This window comes from Hypomesus nipponensis, chromosome 17 (assembly GCF_054491055.1).
Source record: "Hypomesus nipponensis isolate SF chromosome 17, ASM5449105v1, whole genome shotgun sequence".
In the NCBI taxonomy this organism is placed as follows: domain Eukaryota; kingdom Metazoa; phylum Chordata; class Actinopteri; order Osmeriformes; family Osmeridae; genus Hypomesus; species Hypomesus nipponensis.
The window spans coordinates 1,107,799-1,131,103 of NC_140377.1; the positions used below are offsets into that span (position 1 = coordinate 1,107,799).

Genomic DNA, 23,305 nt, shown 5'->3' on the forward strand with positions numbered 1-23,305 from the left:
TCCTAGCTTCATGAGTTTATTCCTGTTACTTTTTCAACAAAATAAACAGCATTCTTTGGATTATGTTGAGTTATACATCTTACCCCAAATGTAACAATGATTTCTCACACATTGGACTTTGTTCAAACTGAATCACACATTTCAATCAGACAGGCGTTTTATTATTTATAGATGTCTATTATATCTCTAGTTTCTGACACGTTGGTTTCCACAATTCCATTATGAACAGCTATCTATGTACATGTATGATGAACAAGGAAAAACAGGGTTAAAGTGTCGGCGTGTTCTCTGCTAGGAGTCGTCTGGAGAGCAGGAAATGTCCTGCTGTCTACTTCCTGTTTGTTCAGGGCATCTGAACTTGTTTCAACCCTCCTTAGTGACAGCTCATGCCATCATCCAAACAACTTGACTCATCACAGTTTCACTCTGGTGATCAAGTGAATACAGAGTGGCACATACAAGATTGTGGTTTCCATGGTTTCTATAAAACACAGAAATCGTCCAAAACGTATAATGACCAGACAAAAACATCAGAGTGCCTCTGGGGAAATTACTTATTTTCTTTCCGTGGTCTGGGATACCGAAATAATCTTGTTTTTGCCGAAATGAAGGAAGGATGCAAACACCTTTTCTGATCACATCCGGTGTTTTGGCCAATCACAGGCGTGAGGGTCAGAAATGTGTTGCATCACTTCCTGTTTTGGATGTTTTCTCTTTGAGGCAGGAGGATAACGGCGAGTCACTGTTCAGGGCACGCTCAGTCCAGTCCTCGTCCAACACGTCTCCGCTGCTCAGCCCCCCCTCCACCGCTGCCTGCTGCCACGTCCACACATCTGGCCCCCTCCGACGCTCCCCAGCCCCCTGGCAGAACCTCCTAGCTCCCTGTGGATCTTTTACCTGGTGGAGAGAAGAACCCAAGCAGCATGAAAACGTGTCTGTGAGCGGTTTAACCGACCGCCCCCGGTGTTTTCCTCCTGCCCGGCCTCCTGCCTCCCTCTGCTGCCCCCACCTGGACACACACAGGCCCTGCGTGAGTCAGGCGCTCTGGGCCAGGCTTGCCCCCCAGACAGGCTGCTGAGGCTCTGTCCTTCAGGCTGACACTAGAGGGAGCCATCCAGGGGCAGCTCTCTGGGACCAGGGCTGGAGACTCAACGTGCTTAATGATGTGCATGAGCCCTTCCTGTTGTGTGTGTACCTGCAGTGGTGTTGGTGACACCGTTGACGGTCCCCTCCACGTCGGTCTCGTCCTCAGCGTAGCTCATGAGCAGAGCTCTCTGTCTGTCTGTCAGCAGTCTGCACAGAGACAGAAGGACAGCACACAGGAGTCAGAAGGACAGCACACAGGAGACAGAAGGACAGCACACAGGAGTCAGAAGGACAGCACACAGGAGTCAGAAGGACAGCACACAGGAGTCAGAAGGACAGCACACAGGAGACAGAAGGACAGCACACAGGAGACAGAAGGACAGCACACAGGAGTCAGAAGGACAGCACACAGGAGTCAGAAGGACAGCACACAGGAGACAGAAGGACAGCACACAGGAGTCAGAAGGACAGCACACAGGAGTCAGAAGGACAGCACAAACTATAGGAATAATATATTCCTTCCAACATAGAGGAAGCCAGCATAGAGCCAGGAAGAGAACAGGAAGGAGGGATGTGATGTGTCATGTGATGTGTCATGTGACAGCTTGGGGTCTTACTTTGGGACTCGGATCTTGACGTGGACATAGTGATCTCCAAAGCCGTAGCCGCTGACTCGGGCGATCCCCTTCCCTGTGAGGTGGATCCTGTGGTCAGTCTGGACCCCAGCTGGGATCTGGAGACAACCAGCCAGTCAGTGAGCTGCTGTGATACTGACATCATCCTTTGTGTGTGCTTGTGTGTGTGTGTCTTACAGTGAGGTTGAGAGCCTCGTACAGGCCCTGAGCACGGGCCGTGCCCCCCAGGATGGCCTGGGCCACAGAGATGAAAACGTCAGAGTGGACGTCCGCCCCGTCCCTCCGGAACACTGGGCTCCTCTGGACCTGCAGGACGCACAGGGGAATATATATCAAACAACCCCTATCCTCACGGCAACGGAATGTATTTATTTAGCTGTTTTCACAAGACAAGGTACAGGGGGGCGGGAGTATTGAGGGTGTGCATGCTGGCATCAGACCCACCCTGAACGTGATGAAGATTTCCTTGTTTCCCACTGGCATCCTGACTGTCTGGCCCTCCTCAACCCCTACACACACACACACACACACACACACACACACACACACACACACACACACACACACACACACACACACACACACACACACACACACACACACACACACACACACACACACACACACACACACACACACACACACACACACACACACACACACACACACACACAGACAGACACAGACACACAGACACACAGACACACAGACACACACACACCAGGGGTATGACATCAGACTCACACAGATGTATGTGTGTGTGTTTGTGTGTTTGTGTGTGTGTCTCACCAGCAGGCACAGGCACCATGACGGTCCTCCTCTGCTTGGTCTGCCCCGTGCCCCGGCAGCCTCCGCAGGGGGTGGATATGACGGAGCCCTTCCCCCCGCAGCGCCGGCAGGTGGAGCGCATCACGAACGGCCCCGTGTTCACCGTCTCCTGCAGCGCCACAGCGGAGAGCACCGTTAAGCACACACTCCAGGACGTGACATCACACACACACTCCAGGACGTGACATCACACACACACAACACAGGCCAAGAGAGTCTGGAGAGACTCAGTGATGCAGTCTATTATTACTCACTTTGCATAAATGAATAAAGATATGAAGTGGGTGAGCGTTTAAAGGGAGCCAGGATGGACTCACCATGCCGGAGCCGTTGCAGTGGTGGCAGTGCTGGACCTTGGTACCAGGTTCGTGGCCTTTGCCGTTGCAGCGCTGGCAGCTGGCGTCCATGTTGACGGTGATCTCCTTGTTGACGCCCTTGGCAGCCTGGGTGAAGGTGAGCTCCATGATGTACTGAGGACACAGCAGGACACACAGCGTAAGACAACAACAGACCTGGGACAACATGTCTTACGTCTACGATACATCATTCCACTCACTTTTCACATAAATCTATTGTATCAATAGATGGACCAAGGTTCACAAATACTTCAATGTTCTCGTTTAGGGTTTTCCCTCCATTTTCTCCCCGCATCCCTGCTGACCTCTTGAGGCTGGTCGAACACAGCGTTAAAGTCTCCAAAGCCACGGGCTCCGGAGAATTCCCCAAAGATCTTGCGGAACAGTTCCTCCGGGTCCACGTGGGTGGCTTGGCCGCTCCAGTACTGCTGCTGCCCCGCCCCTTGCCGCCCCGCCCCCGCGTCGAAGCCTGCTGTCCCGTAAGTGTCGTACTGTTTCCTCTTCGACTCGTCACTTAGCACCTGACCACCAGGACATAAAAACAAAGTAAACCAACACACATAGCACCTGACAGTGCTGCCGCACCAGAGGAGGGTGTAGAGAGAGACCGACCAGAGGAGGGTGAAGAGAGAGACCGACCAGAGGAGGGTGAAGAGAGAGACTGACCAGAGGAGGGTGAAGAGAGACCGACCAGAGGAGGGTGAAGAGAGAGACCGACCAGAGGAGGGTGAAGAGAGACTGACCAGAGGAGGGTGAAGAGAGACTGACCAGAGGAGGGTGAAGAGAGACCGACCAGAGGAGGGTGAAGAGAGAGACCGACCAGAGGAGGGTGAAGAGAGAGACCGACCAGAGGAGGGTGAAGAGAGAGACCGACCAGAGGAGGGTGAAGAGAGAGACCGACCAGAGGAGGGTGTAGAGAGAGACCAACCAGAGGAGGGTGTAGAGAGAGACCGACCAGAGGAGGGTGTAGAGAGAGACCAACCAGAGGAGGGTGTAGAGAGAGACCGACCAGAGGAGGGTGAAGAGAGACCGACCAGAGGAGGGTGAAGAGAGACCGACCAGAGGAGGGTGTAGAGAGAGACCGACCAGAGGAGGGTGAAGAGAGACCGACCAGAGGAGGGTGAAGAGAGAGACCGACCAGAGGAGGGTGAAGAGAGAGACCGACCAGAGGAGGGTGTAGAGAGAGACCGACCAGAGGAGGGTGTAGAGAGAGACCGACTAGAGGAGGGTGAAGAGAGAGACCGACCAGAGGAGGGTGAAGAGAGACTGACCAGAGGAGGGTGAAGAGAGACCGACCAGAGGAGGGTGAAGAGAGAGACCGACCAGAGGAGGGTGAAGAGAGAGACCGACCAGAGGAGGGTGTAGAGAGAGACCAACCTCGTAAGCCTCAGCTAGCTGGGCGAACTTCTCCTTAGCCTGAGGGTCGTCCTTGTTGGTGTCTGGGTGGTACTTCTTGGCCATCTGAAGGAGCACAGCAGACACTCTTACATCAACCGATAACAGCAGAGGATCCATACCAGATCCATACCCCCAATATACCGTAGAACTATGCACTTCAATTTTTTAAATTGTACTCAGTTTTTTAGAGCTAATGTTACGGCGCTTTGGGTGAAAGTGAATGAATTACGACAAATGTAACCAGGACGGATCCAGGTGTAGTCCTAGGGCTAACAGATGACAAAGTTTGACAAAGGTTCTACACACCTGGTAGTATGCTTTCTTAATCTCCTTCTGGGTGGCTGCGCGTGGAACACCCAGAATCTGGTAGAAGTCCTGCTTGTTGGCAGCAGGGGCGCTTGTGTGGAAGGACAGCGTGCATATGACATGAGGGGACCTGATACTCGAACCTGAAACATCAACAGAACACGGGGACACTAAGTAGCGTCCTACAGTCCTAACAAACATGCGGGCATTTTAGATAGCTATGTCTAGTTAAAACCGTTTGTTATTGATGACAGTTTGTATGAGTTTGCTGTCGAAGAACAAAAATAAACAACTAGTGCCTATGTTACATGGTACAGCACCTGGTCCTAGGTTGGCAAACTCCACTGCACAACAAAGCTAGAGTACTGCTACTTTAGTTAGCGAAATAAACTACAGGCTGCAGTTGATTACATCACTTTCATCAGGTTATCACTGTATAGTGGTATATGGAACAGCGCACCCCTTCATACCAATGTCAACGACATGGTATCAGTCAGCCACTTGCAACGCTACAACTAGGCAAAACGCTGGCTCAATGTAAGCAACGAGCTAGCTAGTTTAGCTAGCTGTCTGAAGCTAGGCCCGCTCACCTGGCAGTCCGCTCAATGTCATGACGTTTCCCATCCCTCCACGTGATGATCTGCCTGCCGGCCAGATTTTCGGAGCTCCGGTAGCGGAAAGTCTACGGACACCCCCATGGAGAGTGGAGGCGAAGGCACAGCCTGCACGCCTGTGTCCAGCGGACACGGCGACTGTCATCCAGCGTGTGGAACAACGAGCCACTGAGGACGCCATCATTACTCCACTGACAGGCCGACGCTCGACTGCGCATGTCCAGACCGGCGCTCTGAATGTTGGGCTGCGTCAAGGATATGGAGGCAAATCAGTGACATAATGTTTTGAATTTTAAAAGGCATTGAATACTTGATATTGAAATCTAAACACCACAGAAAAATTTGAGCCGAAAAAATCCAGATTGCAACATCAGGGATACCAAGGTATTGCTTGCCTCGAATTTGAACCTGAACTGATCTGAACCTTGAATTCAAAACCAACAAATTCGGTGGCTTTTACGTTTCCATATAAAGTAGGCCTCTATTCAATGCCTCCAAAACATGTCACTGATTTGCTTCCATAACAGGATCCACTTACTATTACATTATTTCAACTGACACTTGCAAAGAGTACAGAGACAAATGTTCGCTGTGCATCTGCTGTTTTATTAAAAACACATTTAAAATAAACAGTGACATTTAGAAACAGCACAGACATGAGAGAACACTAAAAGCCAGTTTGTAACATTTTAACAGCAACCATTCCATTCAGCAACCATTCCAGTTTATTCTTGGTTAAGCAGAGTACAGATATACCCATGACAAGCGCCCCTCTGCATCGCGAAAGAACGGAGAAATAAAAGTTATGGTTGTGACAGGTCAGGAACAGGGACTATGCAAATTGCTGCGATGCTCAGTTTACATCCCTGGGTTGCGATTACAGTATAAAATGACAAATTGCTTTCCAAAAAACTGCGCTTGCTTGTATAATATCAAGTCCATAAAATTATAAAACCAGAACACAGTGAAAACGACAGGGATGTAGCAGACGTAGCATTTAAAAGCAATTGGACTTCGAAATTCAACCATGACAGCTGTTTAAGCATCGAAAATACATTGTCATAAAATAACTCTGAACTACATCAAGGCCATTATGCTTGAGCTTACCCTCCTGCTCCGATGGATGATAGAGACTACAAACTTAGGGAGACGAAATTCCCGGACATAATATATTTAAAATGTTCAGGAATCTTTCAAATGTGATTCCAAACCTAAAGTCCCTCTTAACTCCCTGAACGGGTTTTATTTGTGTGGGAAACCATTTTAGTTTTAATCTGTGACGGGTCTCTTCTCGACACGACAGTCAGCCGTCCACACTCGTACCCCTCCTCTGCCCCGTGGATGATTTACCTCCGTGTTAGGCTGCAGCGCTTCTTTTGGAATCAGTTCCGTCCTCCCTGTCCACCATCCATCTTTCTTTTTTTTATCTCGAGCATAGCCAAGGACTTCCTGCCCTCCTCTTAAGACTGATGACCACACTTTTATACAACTTATATACAATTACATGACTGTTTATGTGTGTTGTGTTACAAAATGATCTGCTTTCTGTTTCATCTGTTTTTTTCAAGTGAGGGTCCATTGTCAAATCTCTCTCCTACTCGTTTGTACACGTTCCTATTCTCTAACTAGTCAGCTAAGTCTGTTAGTATTGCACTGAGTAGTATAGTCTTACTATTCTACCCTGGGACACTTGTTTAGACGTCATAAACAAATCAGACTGAAAACCCGTCTCCACGGCATCTCATTCGTCTGAACTACAGTGCACTGGCGAAGCACAGTCAGTGAGGTAGATGGATATGGATACTCCCATACTGTGCTGAGAGAAGCCAGCTACCTGTGTTCCTCCAGGCCTGGCCACATCACACACTGACAGCCCCTACAGTCAGTCCCCTGCCTCCAGTCAGTCCCCCTGCCTCCAGTCAGTCCCCCTGCCTCCAGTCAGTCCCCCTGCCTCCAGTCAGTCCCCCTGCCTCCAGTCAGTCCCCCTGCCTCCAGTCAGTCCCCCTGCCTCCAGTCAGTCCCCTGCCTCCAGTCAGTCCCCCTGCCTCCAGTCAGTCCCCCTGCCTCCAGTCAGTCCCCCTGCCTCCAGTCAGTCCCCTGCCTCCAGTCAGTCCCCTGCCTCCAGTCAGTCCCCTGCCTCCAGTCAGTCCCCTGCCTCCAGTCAGTCCCCCTGCCTCCAGTCAGTCCCCTGCCAGCCATCTGGTGATGTTGAGCCAGCTGTATACTGGTTGTATCAGTTGGGATTCACTGCTGCCTGCCCACGACATGAACAGCTTCCTATACGTCACGCATGCTTTAGGCCCCTCCTATACGTCACGCATGCTTTAGGCCCCTCCTGGAGACTGACCATGCATGGTTTCATCATTAAAAATAAATTGAGTGGCTCCATCAAAACAGACTCCTAAAACAGGCTACCATTCAGTATAACCTTTAGCTACCAGATTAAGTTAATAAAAGGACTGCGGATGTAGGAGTCGATCCATATTTCCTGGGTGTCTTTCACTGCCTGGACCTCGCTACTGTCCTAACGCAGTTAGCTTAGCTCCCAGCTGGGGCTGGAGCAGGAGGCCTGGAGGGAACCCAGCTGTCCAGCGGGTCATCATGGGGTCCCAGCCCCAGGCTCCTCCAGCACCTCTACAGACACTACTGTAGGGCTTCTAGAGAAGTCTATGGCTTCTAGAGATGCATTTGGGTTCTAGAGAAGTCTATGGGTTGTAGAGATGCATTTGGGTTCTAGAGATGCATTTGGGTTCTAGAGAAGTCTATGGGTTCTAGAGAAGTCTATGGGTTCTAGATAAGTCTATGGGTTCTAGAGATGCATTTGGGGTCTAGAGAAGAGTGAACATATCAACAAACAAAACATCTGTAGCAGAAATCAGGGTGGAGATTGGCAGTGAAAGGGTAGGTCCCCTTTGTTATCTCTTATGTACTGTGTCTGTGTCTGTGTATGTGTGTCTATGCGCATGTTAAACAATGAAGGTACACCTAAAGCATTTTGAATGGTCAATGGTCCATGATGCATCACAGACCACTTCTCTGTTCGAGTTCTTTGAGATGCGTGTCTGACAGGTACGTGGTGTGTACGTGTCATCAGGAGGCCGCGATGGTGGTGCCTCCACTGAGCCTCAGCAGGATGTGCTGACAGTCCTGCAGAGAGCGCCGATCCCCCACGCGCTCCAGGGTGCGCTTGGCCTCCGCCAGCAGACGGGCCCGGTGCCCGGGCGGGGTCAGCAGGGGGAGGGGCAGGTGGCGACACGCCAGCAGGATGGCATGGGCTCTCTCCCTCTCACCCAGGACACAGTCCCCATCAGCTGGAGGAGGAGGAGGGAGGATTGAGAGAAAATTGATCCGTTTTGGGATAAACTCGAGGCCTGTGTGTGGTGTGTGTGTGTATGTACTGTGTGGGTGTGGTGTGTGTGTGTATGTACTGTGTGGGTGTGTGTGTATGTACTGTGTGTGTGTGTGTGTACTGTGTGTGTGTCCCACCTGAGCTGTCTCCAGGGCTGTTGGGTCTGCGCCGCAGGCTGTGCTCCAGCAGCTGGTGAGTGCGTGTGGGGCTGGCTCCAGCCATTAGCCTCACAGTGGTCTCATGGAGGAACACCTGCGCAGGAACACTCGTTAGCACACCTGGACTGTACCCCAGTATAACACACCTGGACTGTACCCCAGTATAACACACCTGGACTGTACATTATCATCAAAAAGCCCCAGCCCCAGGCCCTACCCCCAGCCCCAGCCCTCGGCCCAGCCCCCAGCCCCCTGGCCCTGCCCCCAGCCCCAGCCCTAGCCCCCATGCCCTGCCCCTGCCCCTGCCCCCAGCCCCCAGCCCCAGGCCCTGCCCCCAGCCCCAGCCCCCATGCCCTGCCCCTGCCCCCAGCCCCAGCCCTGCACCTTGTGCTGTGCTTGTCTGTAGCTCTGGCCCAGCCTCCTCAAGGCGCTCAGGTCTCTCTGGAAGCCGGCCAGCTGGGCTCCCTGGGCGGGGCCTGGCTCCCCGTTGCTGCTGCCTCCTCTCTGCCATAGGCTGGTTCTCAGGGTCAACAGAAGGTCACACACCAGAAGCTCCACCCCCTAGGTACAGGAAGAAGACCCTGGTCAGACACAACACTATGTACATAACATACCTTTTACTCACAAATATCTGAACATGAATAAAATGTTTTTGACAAATTGTCAAAAATACAAATTGAATCCATATGAAATGTTCCTGTACCATACGTGCAGTGCTGTGTGTTGGCCTGTAGGGGGTGGTGTGGTGTGTGTGCTGGGCAGACTGGGGGGGCCTCTGAGCTGCACTGCAGACACATTGCACCGGGAAGCAGCATCATGCAATGCAACTACAATGCACCTCAGCCACCCCCTACCACCCCCACACTCTCTGCTGTCAGGTGCTCGGGTGTGTGTGGCTGTGTGTGTGTGGCTGTGTGTGTGTGGCTGTGTGTGTGTGGCTGTGTGTGTGTGGCTCTGTGTGTGTGGCTGGCTGTGTGTGTGTGTACCTGGTTGAGCCAGCTGGCAGAGGGGGGCAGGGAGATGCTGGATCGCAGGAAGCTGCTGGCTCTGTCACAGTGAGACAGGCAGCCCACAGGCCCCTCCCCCTTCAGGGGGCACAGGCTCATCTGCACAGCCTTACACAGCAGCAGGACAGCTTTGGGCAGGGGGTGGCTGCAACACAGCACAGGAACACACACACACACACACAGACATTAAACTGGAATTTGTTGCCTACTGAAGCACAAACAGCCTCTCCCCCTCCCCTTCTCCCAATCTTCTCACCTCACTCCCTCCTCTCCACCCCCTTCCCCCTCTCCTCACTCCCTCTCACCCTTTACTCTCCTCCCTCTCTCCCTCCACCCCTACTCTCCTCCCTCCCCCTCCCCCTCCCCCCTCTCTCCCCCTCCCTCTCTCTCTCCCTCCCCCTCTACCTCTACCTCTCCCTCTCCCTACTTACTTTAGTGTGTGCAGAGCCCTAGGCATGCGCTCAGTTTCAGCCAGCAGTGACTTCACAGTGACATCATCACCCTGCAGCCAATGAACAGCAGCTTTCAGGACCAGCGCCCACCAGCGACACACTGGGTCTGCAACTGTGAGGGAGAGAGAAAAGAACATTCTGAGAATACTGTGTATGTGTGTCATACATACGGAATGGGGTGTGTGGTTTGTGTCTCACTCTCTCAGACACACACACACACACACACACACAGGGGAGTGGAGGGTGTGGTGTGTGTGTGTGTGTCATACCTGGCATGGTGGTGTGACTGGGCGGGGCTGGAAAGGGAGGGGAGGGAGACAGAGACTCCTCAGTGCTGCTGTTCAACAGGTGCAGGAAGTCCAGAGCACTGGAGAACTCCCTGATGATGAGAGAGAGAGAGAGACACAGAGAGAGAGAGAGAGAGAGAGAGAGAGAGAGAGAGAGAGAGAGAGAGAGAGAGAGAGAGAGAGAGAGAGAATGTAACCAGAGCATGTGTTGACACCGTGGTGCTAGCGAGGCAGGGAGCTGGCAGTGTGTCCTGTACCCTGAGTCCTTGTGTCTCCCTGCCTCGCTGTCTGCCTGGGGCTGCAACAGGGAGTGCACCGCTCTCTCCAGAAGCTTCTCACAGAAACAGCGGTGCAGCTGGGCAATAGGGTCAGCTGGAGAGAGAGAGACAGAGAGAGACAGAGAGCGAGCAAGAGAGACAGAGATCGAAATAATAAAAATTACAAGAATAATAACCCCCCCCCAAAAAAAAACTACATGTGGTTATTGTTTCAAAGAAGAGTTTTTTTGTTGCTGCTCCTTCAGGGATTTTGGGGTCCATACCTGGGTCTCTCTGGGAGGTGTACACCCCCTCTCCACTGTCTGACCTCACCGACCAATCACAGCTCAGGAAGAACTGCCTACCCAATGGGGTGAAGAGCCAGCGCAAGCAGTCAGGAACAGGCTTGGACTCTGACTGGCTGGCCACGCTCTCGGCACAGCTCAGCAGGTAACCCTGGGAGACGGAAACAGGAAGCATGAGGAGGACGATGAAGACAGTGAGGATGAAGAAGCTCTAAACAGTAAGAGCAGAGAGGAGGAGGGGTGGAGGAAGGTGGTAGAGGAGGGTGGAGGAGAGGTGGAGGGAGGGAGGGAGGAGAAGAGGTGGAGGAGGGAAGAGGAGAGGTGGAGGGAGGGAGGAGGGTGGAGGAGGGTGGAGGGAGGAAGACAGGTGACGGAGCAGACACTCACAGGCAGGAAGGAGAAGTGGTGTCCCAGCACGGTGCGAAGGGCGGTTGCCGCGGTGACGTAGATCTGGGCGAGGTGAGCAGCAGCCATCTTTCCCTGGGCGCTCTCGCTGAGGGTGAGAGCACTGAGAGACAGAGAGAGAGACCACAGAGCCCCGCGCTGGGGCAGCTTCCCTACAGGGGGACAGAGAGAGGGAGGGAGGGTGTAAGACAACATAACTTAACCTTCAGGTCAGGTTTCAACTATGTACAGAGGCTACAGTAATGACCGACATGACTTCAGCAACACAACTCATCTTGACCAAGGCTGACTGTCCAATCACCTGTGAGCTGCAGCTGGCTCAGCTTATGGTAGACCAGCGCTGCGTCCCGTGAGCTGGTCTTTGACTCCTCCCCCTCATGCTTCCCTCCAACCTGATGCACCAGCCAACCCAGTGGGGTGGGACGATGCAGGCAGTAGCGAATCAGGTTCCAGGAGAGAGAGAAGAGCAGGTCCAGATTGGAGGAGGGCAGAGCTCTTCTCAGGACTAACAGGCAGGTCTCCAGACTGGTCACTGCTGCCGCATAGTCACCCTGGAGACGAGGGAGGGGAGAGAGGGAGGGAGGGAGAGGAGAGAAGGAGGGAGGGAGGGAGTTACTACTGATATAATCTCTCAAAACTAGTTTGCTAAGAAAAAGCCTCGACACACAACGCAAATACAACATTCAGGAACTAGTCAACAACTAAAAATGAATCTGATCCAATCGTCAGACAGGGAGAATAAAGGTGAGAGAGTGCAGAGAGCTCACCCTGCTGAGGTGCAGGTCGGCCTGCTTGCGATGCCTCCAGAAGGACACTGACTTGGGGGAGTGGAGGAGGGTGACTGGTTCCCACAGACGCAGCACCCTCACGCACCCCCACACCGCGCCCACGCCACTCAGCACCCACACACTCACCCACGGCAACAGACACCACAGCCACGACGCTGGGGGGAGGAGCCAGGCCGAGGGGGAGGGGTCAGTATGCAAATGAGTTACACATTTCAATGACATCACCAAATCGTCGCACTAACACTACTCCTGGATCAGAACACTAGTCCTGGATGTTAAAACAGTAGTCCACCTAAAGGAGATGTTCTCACCAAAGTTCTGTGTCTGGCTGGGGAACCAGACCAGGGTCCTGGAGGGCCCGTGTCCCTGGGCCAGGCCCGGGCTGCCTGGGGGCTCAGGCCCCAGGAGGGAGGGCAAGGGGTTCAGGGACAGGCAGAGGAAGGTCAGGGCACACAGCAGCAGACGAGACCGATCCATCACTCCCACTGAGGGGGGCGAGTCAGGCTCACACTTAACCTGAGAGAGAGAGAGAGAGAGAGAGAGAGAGAGAGAGAGAGAGAGAGAGAGAAGAATTATGTTGTAAATGGGGGGAGGCGGGTTGCAGAATGTTGCTGTGTGTGTGTGTGTGTGTGTGTGTGTGTGTTTCTCACCAGCTCGTGGTCCAGCAGAGGGCTGGCAGGTTCAGAGTCGATGCAGTAAGGAGAGAACTGAGGAGAGCTGGAGCCCGACTCTGACTCTGAGGCAGGAGGAGACAGCATCACTACCTCCGCCTTCATCTCCACGTCCTCCGACAGACACACCACGGACTCTTGGAGAGGGAGGGAGGGGTGGAGAGGGAGGGAGATAGAGGGGGTAGAGAAAGCGGAGGATTGAGAGAGGAATAGATGAAGGTAAGGATGGAGGGGAAGAAAGATGAAAGGAGAAAGAAAGAGCAAGACAGGTCAGCATCGTGTTTGGAGACTTTGTCCCATCTCCCCACCCTTGAATCCATAACCTCTACCCTTAGACCCCCCCCACACACACACACACACGTACTGTTCTTCATCTTCAGGGTCAGGTTTTCCTGCCTCAGCTTGTGGTTGACCTGCTGTAGGTACTTGATGTAGTCGATGGCTTTCTTCAGCACGCCTGACTTGTGCATCTGCAAACAGGATTTAGAGTCATCATTTTAGCCTGGGCCCTGGTCAGATTAACCATAAAGTCATAATGTTAGCATGTTAGCCTGGGCCCTGGTCAGACTAACCATGAAGTCATAATGTTAGCATGTTAGCCTGGGCCCTGGTCAGACTAACCTTGGCATCGTTGCCCATCACCAGGTCTCTCAGCTCCAGGATCTTGTCGTTGATGGACGACCTGTACCGTTTCTCAATGATGTTGTGAGTGGTCCTCTTCTCCCCCTCCTTCACCACGCCCCCTGGCCCCACCCCCATCATCTGGCTCTGGTCCATTATTTGTCTGATCCCGCCTCCACACTGGGCGTTACCCGACTGCAGCTGTTTGATTGGTAGTTTGTCGGCGCCCATCATGACGGGCACGGTGGTCAGGATGTTGCTGCTCATCAGAGTCTGAGAGAGACGGAGGAGAGAGGAAGACAGGAAGGTAAAGTTAGTGAAGAGGGAGACAGGATGACAGGAAGCTAATAGAGGAGGAGAGAGGAGGACAGGACGTGAGGTCACTGAAGACACTGTCTGATCAGAAAGGAAGACTCACAGGAACCTGCAGAGAGGTGGTCTGGATGGGCGTGGTCAGGGTGGTGATCCCGCTCGGGTTCTGCATGGTGGACAGAACCTGGGTCCCGTCTGGCTTCAGAGTGGTCAGAACCAGAGAGTCTGTCTTCAGAATCTGAGGCTGGTGGACCAGGAGCTGAGGGAGGGAGGGAGGGAGGGAGGGAGGGAGGGAGGGAGGGAGGGAGGGAGGGAGGGAGGGAGGGAGGGAGGGAGGGAGGGAGGGAGGGAGGGAGGGAGGGAGGGAGGGAGGGAGGGAGGGAGGGAGGGAGGGAGCACAATGGTTGAGTTAATTTCAATCATTTCAATTTATTCCTCCCCTCCAAATAACCTCTTTTGTCAGGAAAGTAGAAAAGGCTAAAGATCCACATGTGTTGTCAGTGTTTTTATTGAGAGCCATTTCCTAAATAAGGGAAGCCTTGGAGTGTCCAGATCCCTCACCTGCTGCATGTGCGGCTGCATGGTGTGAACTGTAGTGGGCGTCTGGATGGTCTGGATGGTCTGGCCATTCTGTGTCAGGACACGCTGGTGCTGGATGGTCATTGGCTGGACCTGCTGTGATGTCATAATGCTCTGCATCTGTGGTTGGAGGACTGCGGGCAGATGAGAAAAAAAAAAAAAGAGAATAACTCAGTAACATCATCTAACTGATTTGAATGGATTATATTAAATGTTTTGAGACACCACTTCCTAGAACAAAAGCATTAGTCCCTCCCTTTCCCCCTCCCCCTCCCCCCCCTGACCTTGGAAGCCCGTGGTGGGGCTCTGGTGGCAGATGACCGGGTTCTGGATGAAGCGGGACTGGCCCCCGTTGGAGGTGATCATGACCGTCTGGGCCTGGGTCTGGATGGGCATGGTCTGGTTGTGTGTCTGGACCAGGGTGTGGACCGGGAATGTCTGGGTTTGCAGGGGGAGGCCCTGGGTGTGGACCTGGATAGTGGGCTGGGCTTGCTGCTGGGGATGGGGCTGGATGTGCTGGGGTTGAGGCTGGGGCCGGGGCTGGAGCAGAGGAGGGGTACGGGTCACATGGTGCTGCCCAGCCGAGATGGTCTGGATGGGGGTCTGGGGCGGGGTGAGGGGCATGGACTGGGGGGTCAGCATCCCTGAGGGCATGAGGGTGCCCTTGCTGGGCTGGTAGACGGGGGAGGTAGTGGGGGTGCTGGGGGGCTGGGAGGGGGCTGGGTTGGTGGACGCTGGCCCCGACTGGAGGGAACCCGCGGAGGGCATCTGGTCATCGAAGAGGTCCGGGAAATCCCCCACCTGGTTACTGATGAACTGGACCATCTCTGTAGGAAGAGAGAGAGGAAGGGAGAGAGAGGGCCCAAGAGGGATGGTTTTGAGTCTAAATAAGCTTTTACACATAATAATTGACATTTAAATAATAATAATAGATGAATAAAGTTATAAATATGGAAAGCAAAGTGAAAAAAAGGGAAGCATAAAACAACATAATTCTACTATGTTTCCCTGAGTTTGTTTGGTGTTTCTTATCAGAGAAAAAACCACAGCGCTTCATCGAGTCCAATAAAGACATAAACGTGTCCTAGTTCCTTAAGCTCACTGTGTCACTGCATGGGTGAACCATCCCTGAAGAGCGTGGTTAATGCTTAATGCTCCTCATACACTCTGAAGGTGAGAGATCGATCACTAGGATACTGGAGCACATCCCTTCCCCAGACACCTGAGGCTCAGGTACTGCAGACACCTGAGACACCTGAGGCTCAGGTACTGCAGACACCTGAGACACCTGAGGATCAGGTACTGCAGACACCTGAGACACCTGAGGCTCAGGTACTGCAGACACCTGAGACACCTGAGGCTCAGGTACTGCAGACACCTGAGACACCAGAGGCTCAGGTACTGCAGACACCTGAGACACCCGAGGATCAGGAAGCAGGTTGGTCCACCTCACACCCACTAGCTCCCTACTGACTCAGGAACGATCTGGTACTTACTACTTGTTCATGACTAAGTCACTGCTAACTCAAATGACTGGAAGCATGATCTGGTCACACTAACATGATCTGGTCACACTAATATGATCTGGTCACACTAACATGATCTGGTCACACTAACATGATCTGGTCACACTAACATGATCTGGTCACACTAACATGATGTGGTCACACTAACATGATGTGGTCACACTAACATGATCTGGTCACACTAACATGATCTGGTCACACCAACATGATCTGGTCACACTAACATGATGTGGTCACACCAACATGATCTGGTCACACCAACATGATCTGGTCACACTAACATGTCCTTGACTGATGAGATCTCAGACTCTGAGCCAGATTATTGCCAAGGACAAGCTAATGGTGACTAACTCAAAGTTCCTGGCCCAGGCCTTGACTTGCAATACGGCTACTGTTCTGGCCCAGAGTCAGGGAGGACCAATAGGGAAATAAGCCATTACTGTGTATGGTGTCGTTGTTGTATAGCTAGCCTTGAGAAAGGCCAAGGTTACCAAGCAGCTGATGGCTGCACACAGACTAAGGTAATCTAACACAGATAACCTGGGTGACAATAGAAACTAGGTGAAAGAGGAAGTGAGATAAAGTCGGGGCTCTAGTAATGTACACATGATCACTTCTCTACAATGGCAGCTGGCAGCAGATGTGAAGCCTGCCTCAGCCCACTGGACAGATTCACAACCCATCAGGACACTTTGTTTGGAACATGTCTGTGACGTTTTGCCAATATGGTTTCTAACTATTCTTCCTTGTATTGCACCTAGTTAAGCCACTGCATTCCTACACAGTAACAAACGGGCATTGTTTGGTTTCAATGGTTACACAACACCAGACACGATATTATCATGTAAAGTTACACAGCACTGAACATGATATTATCATGGGAGGGGTCAGATGGCCGAACGGTCAGATGGCTCAGCGGTTATGGAATCAGGCTATTAATCAGAAAGTTGCCGGTTCCATTCCCGGCTGTGCCAAATGACGTTGTGTCCTTGGGGCAAGGCACTTCACCCTACTTGGGAATGTCCCTGTACTTACTGTAAGTCGCTCTGGATAAGAGCATCTGCTGAATGTGTCCCTGAAGAGTCCACATCAAGAGAAACATCTCTGAGGACTTTGGAGTGACTTGACTGTGCAGTGGATGGTATAAAACACCACTGTTCTCTACTGGCCTTGACCTCACTATACTGTAGTCACAGATTGGAGAGACTATGATTGGAGAGACTATGATTGGAGAGACTATGGTAGTCAAGGCAAGCCCTTCTTGGCCTCCAGACAAACATGTGAGGTATTGAAGAGACTGCATGGTTGGGTTCATACAGAATCACCTGAGCCAAGCATCCTTTCCCAACATGTCTTGGTAAACGCCTGCTAATTAAAATAAACTGAATGTATCTATTGTGCCGGCCACACACACACACACACACACACACACACACACACACACACACACACACACACACACACACACACACACACACACACCCCCAGACTGCACTCTCTCACTTGCTCTCAAAAATATGGACACACAGAGACAGATTTTCATGCACACGCACACACACACACACACACACAAACACACACGCTCTCCACAGGGAGTTGGCTTTCAGCAGAAGGACAGAACAAAACCGTCCTCCCCTGCCCCCCTCCCCTGCCCCCTGCCCCCCTCCCCTGCCCCCTGCCCCGAGGACAAGCGAGATACAAAGAGATAAAGCCGTCAGAGGGAGAGGTTCTCCTTGGTTGATCAGCAGAGAGACGTGTTCTGTATTGAGAGCAGTGGCAGGAGAACACGTAGGAGAACCTTCTAGACTGCCGCCGCTACAGGACCAGACAGGCAGACAGGCAGACAGACAGGCAGACAGGCAGACAGGCAGACAGGCAGACAGGCAGACAGGGAGACAGGCAGGCAGGCCCCGGCTGCTCTCTGCCCTGAGGCCCTGGTAGAGGCCCTCCCCCACCCCCACAGCCTCACGACCCCCACAGCCTCACGACCCCCACAGCCTCACGACCCCCACAGCCTCACGACCCCCACAGCCTCACGACCCCCAACACTGACACAGCCTCAGGAGCAAGGACAACCTGCTGATGAAGACTTGTGTGACCGATGACAAATCTGAACTTCTCTCACACGTCTGATAATCTAATAATGTGCTGAAAATGTAACATGACATTTTATCCATCTATCTATCCACTCCCTCCAGTCATCACTCCATCCACGCTTCTCTCTCGGTTTGTATCTGGTAACTTGGCATTCAGTGAAATTCCGCTCTAATTGAAATCCGGTGACGCCTGCAGCCTGCAGTCCCGTCGTTTCACAGAGAGACTAAAGGGATCAACCTTGTTTTGATAAGAACTGGACAGGATGTGATCTAGCTGCTGAGCTTTGGGGACAGTGCACACTCAGCTGGGCCTGGACACTGGTGCAAGAGGGGGGCCAAGGGGGTCTTTGTCACCAGTCACGGTTGACAGCAAACAATGTGTTTTGACAGTGCTCCATTATAAAGACTCTTTTTCATGTCTGAAAAAGTGCATCTATTTTTATATATATAGCTATATATATATATATATATTTGGGCTGGTTGATGAATAACATATTTCCAGGTACTGTTTATAATTTGATTTTTCATTTGATGAGTGCAGGAATGAGAGTCTGCAGATCTTGTTTTTTTCATTATTTTAAGATTAATTGTAAATTAATTGTCACTTGGGTTCCACAACCATGCCTTTTAAACAATGGTTTCATGAATCCGTTCTAGTCTTATATTCTATTCTGTTAAGTCACGCTCTTCTGGAAAGTTTAACAACCACCCACGCGAAAACATAGCTATTCAGCTATGCAAAGAACACTTCTGGAAGGCTAGACGGAAAATATACATAATTTACGAGAAACTTTCCCAAACTTTTGATTTCACCTGTTTAACGCAGAATATTTTGTAATTTTCTAAACTGATGACAGGTATCACGGCACCACAAGCACGTTAATCTGAATAGCATTTTTATTTCCGTATTTTTCGTTCCACAAACAACATAATTTTTAATATATACTCAAGTATCACTTTATAATTGGACTACTGCGCATCTAGGTTAAACCCTGGATTTGATACATGATGCTCATATATGTGACTTGTGAGGTCCGCGATAACTAGGTGGCGCTCTGGACTGAGCGGAAACAAGTCGTAACTGCAGAAACACAACAACAAACACAAACGACTTTCTTACCATCGATATCCCCCAAAGTAAATTCATTGCCCAGTTCTGACAACGTAGGGTCCATGTTTTCCAGAGTCGGGATGTGCTGCCCGCTGTCCATCCTGTGACTGAGGCTCGCCTCCCCGGTCTATACCGGAGCCGGGTTGTCGAAGAGAACCAATGAAGGGAGAGCTGTTTGGGCGTCACTAACGTCAACCGAGGCTTTATCTTATCTGTTAATATATAAATGTATTATCAGATTAAATGATACAATTCACGAGCGCCTCGGAGAGGCGGACTTCTGTACAAATGAATACATTTACAATGTTGAAGACGCCATCTTCTTGTTTTCCCCTCCTTTACGTCATTCACAAACACAGCCTGTATAAGCATGAGACCAGACACCGCTAACCAATCAAATAGCCACCTTTGCCGTGGCCTGATAGTACCACAGCGCCTATAGGGCCAGCTGGCTAGACTCCGCCCATTACAGTCTACGTTTTTAACACAGTATGTATGTATGTATATCCGCCACTTGGGGGCATGTAGTGTGTTTAATACATACAATAAATGTATTATTATCCCACTATACATTACGTAATAGTGGTAATATGTACATTCATCAGAACAATTACTTGCACCTGTGAGAGGACGAGTTCATGCAATTTTACATAATAAAAAACAACACACCATTAAAGATTGCTGTGAAACATGTTTATTTTTTGATTCCATCCAAAAAAGCAAAAAGGCAATTGTCACAACTGTCCGACAGTTATGGATGTTAATGTCATAACAACCATTACAATTCAGTCACAGTTCATAACTGTGAACATGTCAAGTGCAAAATAAGTCTCTTATGTTGCTAACAGTAATTTTTCTTAATCTAATTTAAAATGCATCAATATTAAAATAGCTCTGAAAATCCATTCTATAAATACTGTTAGTGCATACCAAAAAATACAAATATTGTACATTAGTTAACTTCATTTCAAAAACTGTGAATTGTGCTTTTACTGCATAAATACTTCACTTTCTAGGTAAATCCTTGTCTATGGATCATTAATAACCCCAAAACAGATATACTTAACACTGTCAGTTATGTGTGCAGGAGTGTAAGAAGTAGATAGCCAAGTGCTATAATAAAGTCTGATTGGGATAAGGTGCTGAGACATAAACCAGTTTCAACCAGAATCCAAACTTTGAAAGTTGTGTGGACATTTAAGCCGTCCTGTGAAGGATCTTCCAGCTCTTCTTCCAGCTCTTCTTCCAGCTCTTCTTCCAGCTCTTCTTCCAGCTCTTCTTCCAGCTCTTCTTCCAGCTCTTCTTCCAGCTCTTCTTCCAGCTATTGCCGTTCTGATTGTCCCTCATTTGTTCCAGTAGATCTCGTAGGACCTCCTCTCAGAGTGGTTGTTGTCCATGGTGGACCTGACCTTCTCCCTCACCACCTTGACCACCAGGCCTCCCGCCAGAGCCATGCCCGCCGCAGCCTTCCCAATCTCTGCCACCGCCGTCAGGATGCGTGCCGCGGCCCCCATGGTGCCCACGCCGTCCGACATGACCCCCCCGGCCACCACCGCCTCCCCCACAGTAGCCCCAGCCGCCCCAGCCCCTGCACACTGGACGGCTCCAGCAGCAACACTGCCCCCGGTGGTGACAGCATGCTGCCCCGCTAGGGCAGCTACCTGTCCCGCCCCCTGTGCTACAGTAGAGTTAGCTACACCGACCGCCCCCACTGCAGCTGTACCAGCCCCGTTCAGGGCAGTGACGCCGACAGTGGCCCCCTCTAGGGCCGCCCCCAGGGCAGCCCCAGCCCCCACAGCGCCCCCCACCCCGGCTGCCACCCCCACTGCCGCCACCCCCATCAGGCTCACCTGCCCCAGGGCATCCAGGGCCGCCTCCCCTGGCCCGGCAGCCTCCGCCCCAGCCAGGGCGCCCACGGACCCCCCCAGCAGCCCCCCGGTTGCCGCCCCCAGCGCCACAGCTGTCTTCCCGGCCGCTGCCGCCACTATGGCCCCCACAGCCTTCCCCATCCCGGCACCGCCCGCCACTGACATACCGGCCAGCTGTCCTGCGGCGAAGCCCACCGTGTTCCCCATAGCCGCTGCCCCTGCCGCCGCCGCTAGCGGGGCTGCTGCCCCGAACACCGCCCCCACAGCCAGGCCCGTGGCCCCGGCCGCCACCAGGATCTTCACCCTTTCCAGAACCTTCCCGGAGAGGGCCGCCTCCCTCCGGAAGCGAGACAGGGCTGAGCGGGAGGATGGCCTCCTGCTGTGACTCACGACTCCGCCACGCCTGCCTTCAAACTGGCTCCAACCCCTCTCTGCCCTGTCGCTCTGGAGGCTAAGGGTACTCCCTCTCCTCTCCTCCGTCCACCTCTCCAGCCTCCGCTCCTCCCTCCCTTCTCCCCTAGACCCTCCCCTCTGCAGGCTTCTCATCCTCACCCCTCCTCGTGAACCGCCCTCCCCTCCCCCTCCTCTCAGCCCATCCAAATCGAGATCACATTTCCTTCTTTTAGAATCTTTGGCCTCCTCCTCTCCCTCCTCCTGGCCTCTCTCCATCGCCAACACCATCCTCGCCTGCTCTTCTCTAATGGCAGCCTCTGCCTCCAGGAACACAGCGTTGGTGTAGAAGCCTCCTTCGTTCCCCTCCACCATGCTCTCCACCTTCCCCAGCAGCTCCCTGACCTGCTGGACATCTCCAGGGTCTCTGTTGTTCAGGACGTGGTACCTCCCCCCACACCTGTCTACCAGACCCCTCAGCCCCTCCTGGGGCTCCTTCCGCAGGTACCCCTCCATCTCCCCCCCCTCCAGGTCATCCCCATGGGTGAACAGGACCAGGGTGTGGTCACGCACCGCACCCTCCCCAAATATATGCGACATCTCGCGGACGGCCCGCGCCTCATCCTGGGTGTAGCGGCCCAACGGGATGACCAGGAGGAAGGCGTGGGGGCCCGGGGCGGAGAGGGTCACACATTTGGCTATCTCAGCGTGGGTCTCCTCCTCCTGCAGACGTGTGTCTCCGAATCCGGGCATGTCTACCACCACCACCCTCCTCCTCCTCCCCCCTCCTCCACCCTCCTCCCCCAGATCAGCACTGCCCTGCTCGCACACCTGTGTGACGGAGCGGGCGCTCAGCTCAGACAGGAAGTGCTTCTGGCCCAGGATGGTGTTACCGGAGGCGCTTTTCCCTGACCCGGTTTTACCGATCAGAACGAGCCTGAGTTCTTCTGTCCCTCTGGTTGTTGTGTCATCCTCTTCCTGGGTCTGGACATCCCGGCCTGTGCCCCTCCCCCCTCCTCCTCTCCCTCCTGGGGGAAGGACAACAATGTGTGTAGGGGTTGACAGATGACAACATAAAGCCGAACTAACAAAGCCCCTTTATACGGCTAGTGTGGCGTATCTTTCTCTTAACACAACACGTACAAAGTTACGGTAACAGTAGTTTTTTAGGGTTGCTAAAGTTAGCAGTCAGCCCTACTCACCTTTCTGCTTTTGAAATCCAACGACTGTGTAACACAATCATTATTATTAAAGCCTTAGAACGTTCCCCGCAATTTGCTGCGCACAACACTTTTGTTCGTAATTGTTTACTAGTCAGCTAACACTATCGTTAGCTTCGATTAGCTTGTTCCAATCTATCTCGTAACATCAAAGATCAAACATTAGAAAATGATCAGGAGATCCATGATCACACAGTGATTTAAGGGTATAATTTAGATAGTTGGCAAGTTTAATGGTTGTTAGGATAGCAGTAGTCGTGGACAGTAGCTTCGCCTATGTGTTGTTGACAGCTAAAAAGCTAGCTATTGTTAGCTGACTAGTTCATGTTGTTCAGATTAATTTCCAGGCTGCTTTTTGAAATCCGAAACACCCGTTAAATTTGTTCATGGCGATTTGCATACCTGATTCTTTGGAAAGAGACATCCTTGTCTTCTAAAGGGTTTTAAACCAGCTACATTCAGTCTTTCTTTAGTCTGTTCAGCAACTACAGTAGTTCAAGTCAAAAGTAAATTAGATTCGAATAAAGAGGACGTTGTCGAACAAGGCGCCCCCCTTTGCTCTCTCTGTGAAGTGCAGTGAACACATTTTCTTAAGATAATTACATAATATTTAATCAAATGTAATAAAACGACAATAGGCTTGTTTATTATCATGTGATAACATCTCAGCAATTATAATT

The 23,305-nt window shown here is 51.9% G+C and overlaps 3 protein-coding genes across 3 annotated transcripts; all 3 read right to left on the minus strand.

Annotated features, from left to right (window-relative positions):
• Positions 1 to 139: 139 nt before the first annotated feature.
• On the minus strand, positions 140 to 5,441 carry LOC146252851 (dnaJ homolog subfamily A member 3, mitochondrial-like). The gene is made up of 11 exons (XM_084676582.1): positions 5,200 to 5,441; positions 4,610 to 4,752; positions 4,283 to 4,366; positions 3,211 to 3,426; positions 2,867 to 3,019; positions 2,511 to 2,658; positions 2,166 to 2,230; positions 1,899 to 2,027; positions 1,704 to 1,819; positions 1,196 to 1,293; positions 140 to 897 (listed from the first exon to the last, which is right to left on the minus strand). Exons 1-11 carry the CDS (start codon positions 5,405 to 5,407, stop codon positions 875 to 877), a joined length of 1,383 nt encoding a protein of 460 aa, XP_084532708.1. The 5' UTR covers positions 5,408 to 5,441; the 3' UTR covers positions 140 to 874.
• Positions 5,442 to 5,808: 367 nt separating this feature from the next.
• On the minus strand, positions 5,809 to 23,100 carry srebf2 (sterol regulatory element binding transcription factor 2). The gene is made up of 20 exons (XM_084678859.1): positions 23,028 to 23,100; positions 19,157 to 19,359; positions 14,699 to 15,241; positions 14,397 to 14,548; positions 13,942 to 14,094; positions 13,524 to 13,796; positions 13,267 to 13,372; positions 12,882 to 13,039; positions 12,543 to 12,747; positions 12,211 to 12,386; positions 11,745 to 11,994; positions 11,426 to 11,595; positions 11,018 to 11,189; positions 10,734 to 10,848; positions 10,459 to 10,568; positions 10,169 to 10,301; positions 9,717 to 9,882; positions 9,115 to 9,291; positions 8,710 to 8,824; positions 5,809 to 8,534 (listed from the first exon to the last, which is right to left on the minus strand). Exons 2-20 carry the CDS (start codon positions 19,245 to 19,247, stop codon positions 8,314 to 8,316), a joined length of 3,486 nt encoding a protein of 1,161 aa, XP_084534985.1. The 5' UTR covers positions 19,248 to 19,359; positions 23,028 to 23,100; the 3' UTR covers positions 5,809 to 8,313.
• On the minus strand, positions 19,819 to 23,161 carry LOC146252853 (uncharacterized). The gene is made up of 2 exons (XM_084678860.1): positions 23,028 to 23,161; positions 19,819 to 22,433 (listed from the first exon to the last, which is right to left on the minus strand). Exons 1-2 carry the CDS (start codon positions 23,047 to 23,049, stop codon positions 20,491 to 20,493), a joined length of 1,965 nt encoding a protein of 654 aa, XP_084534986.1. The 5' UTR covers positions 23,050 to 23,161; the 3' UTR covers positions 19,819 to 20,490.
• Positions 23,162 to 23,305: the final 144 nt, after the last annotated feature.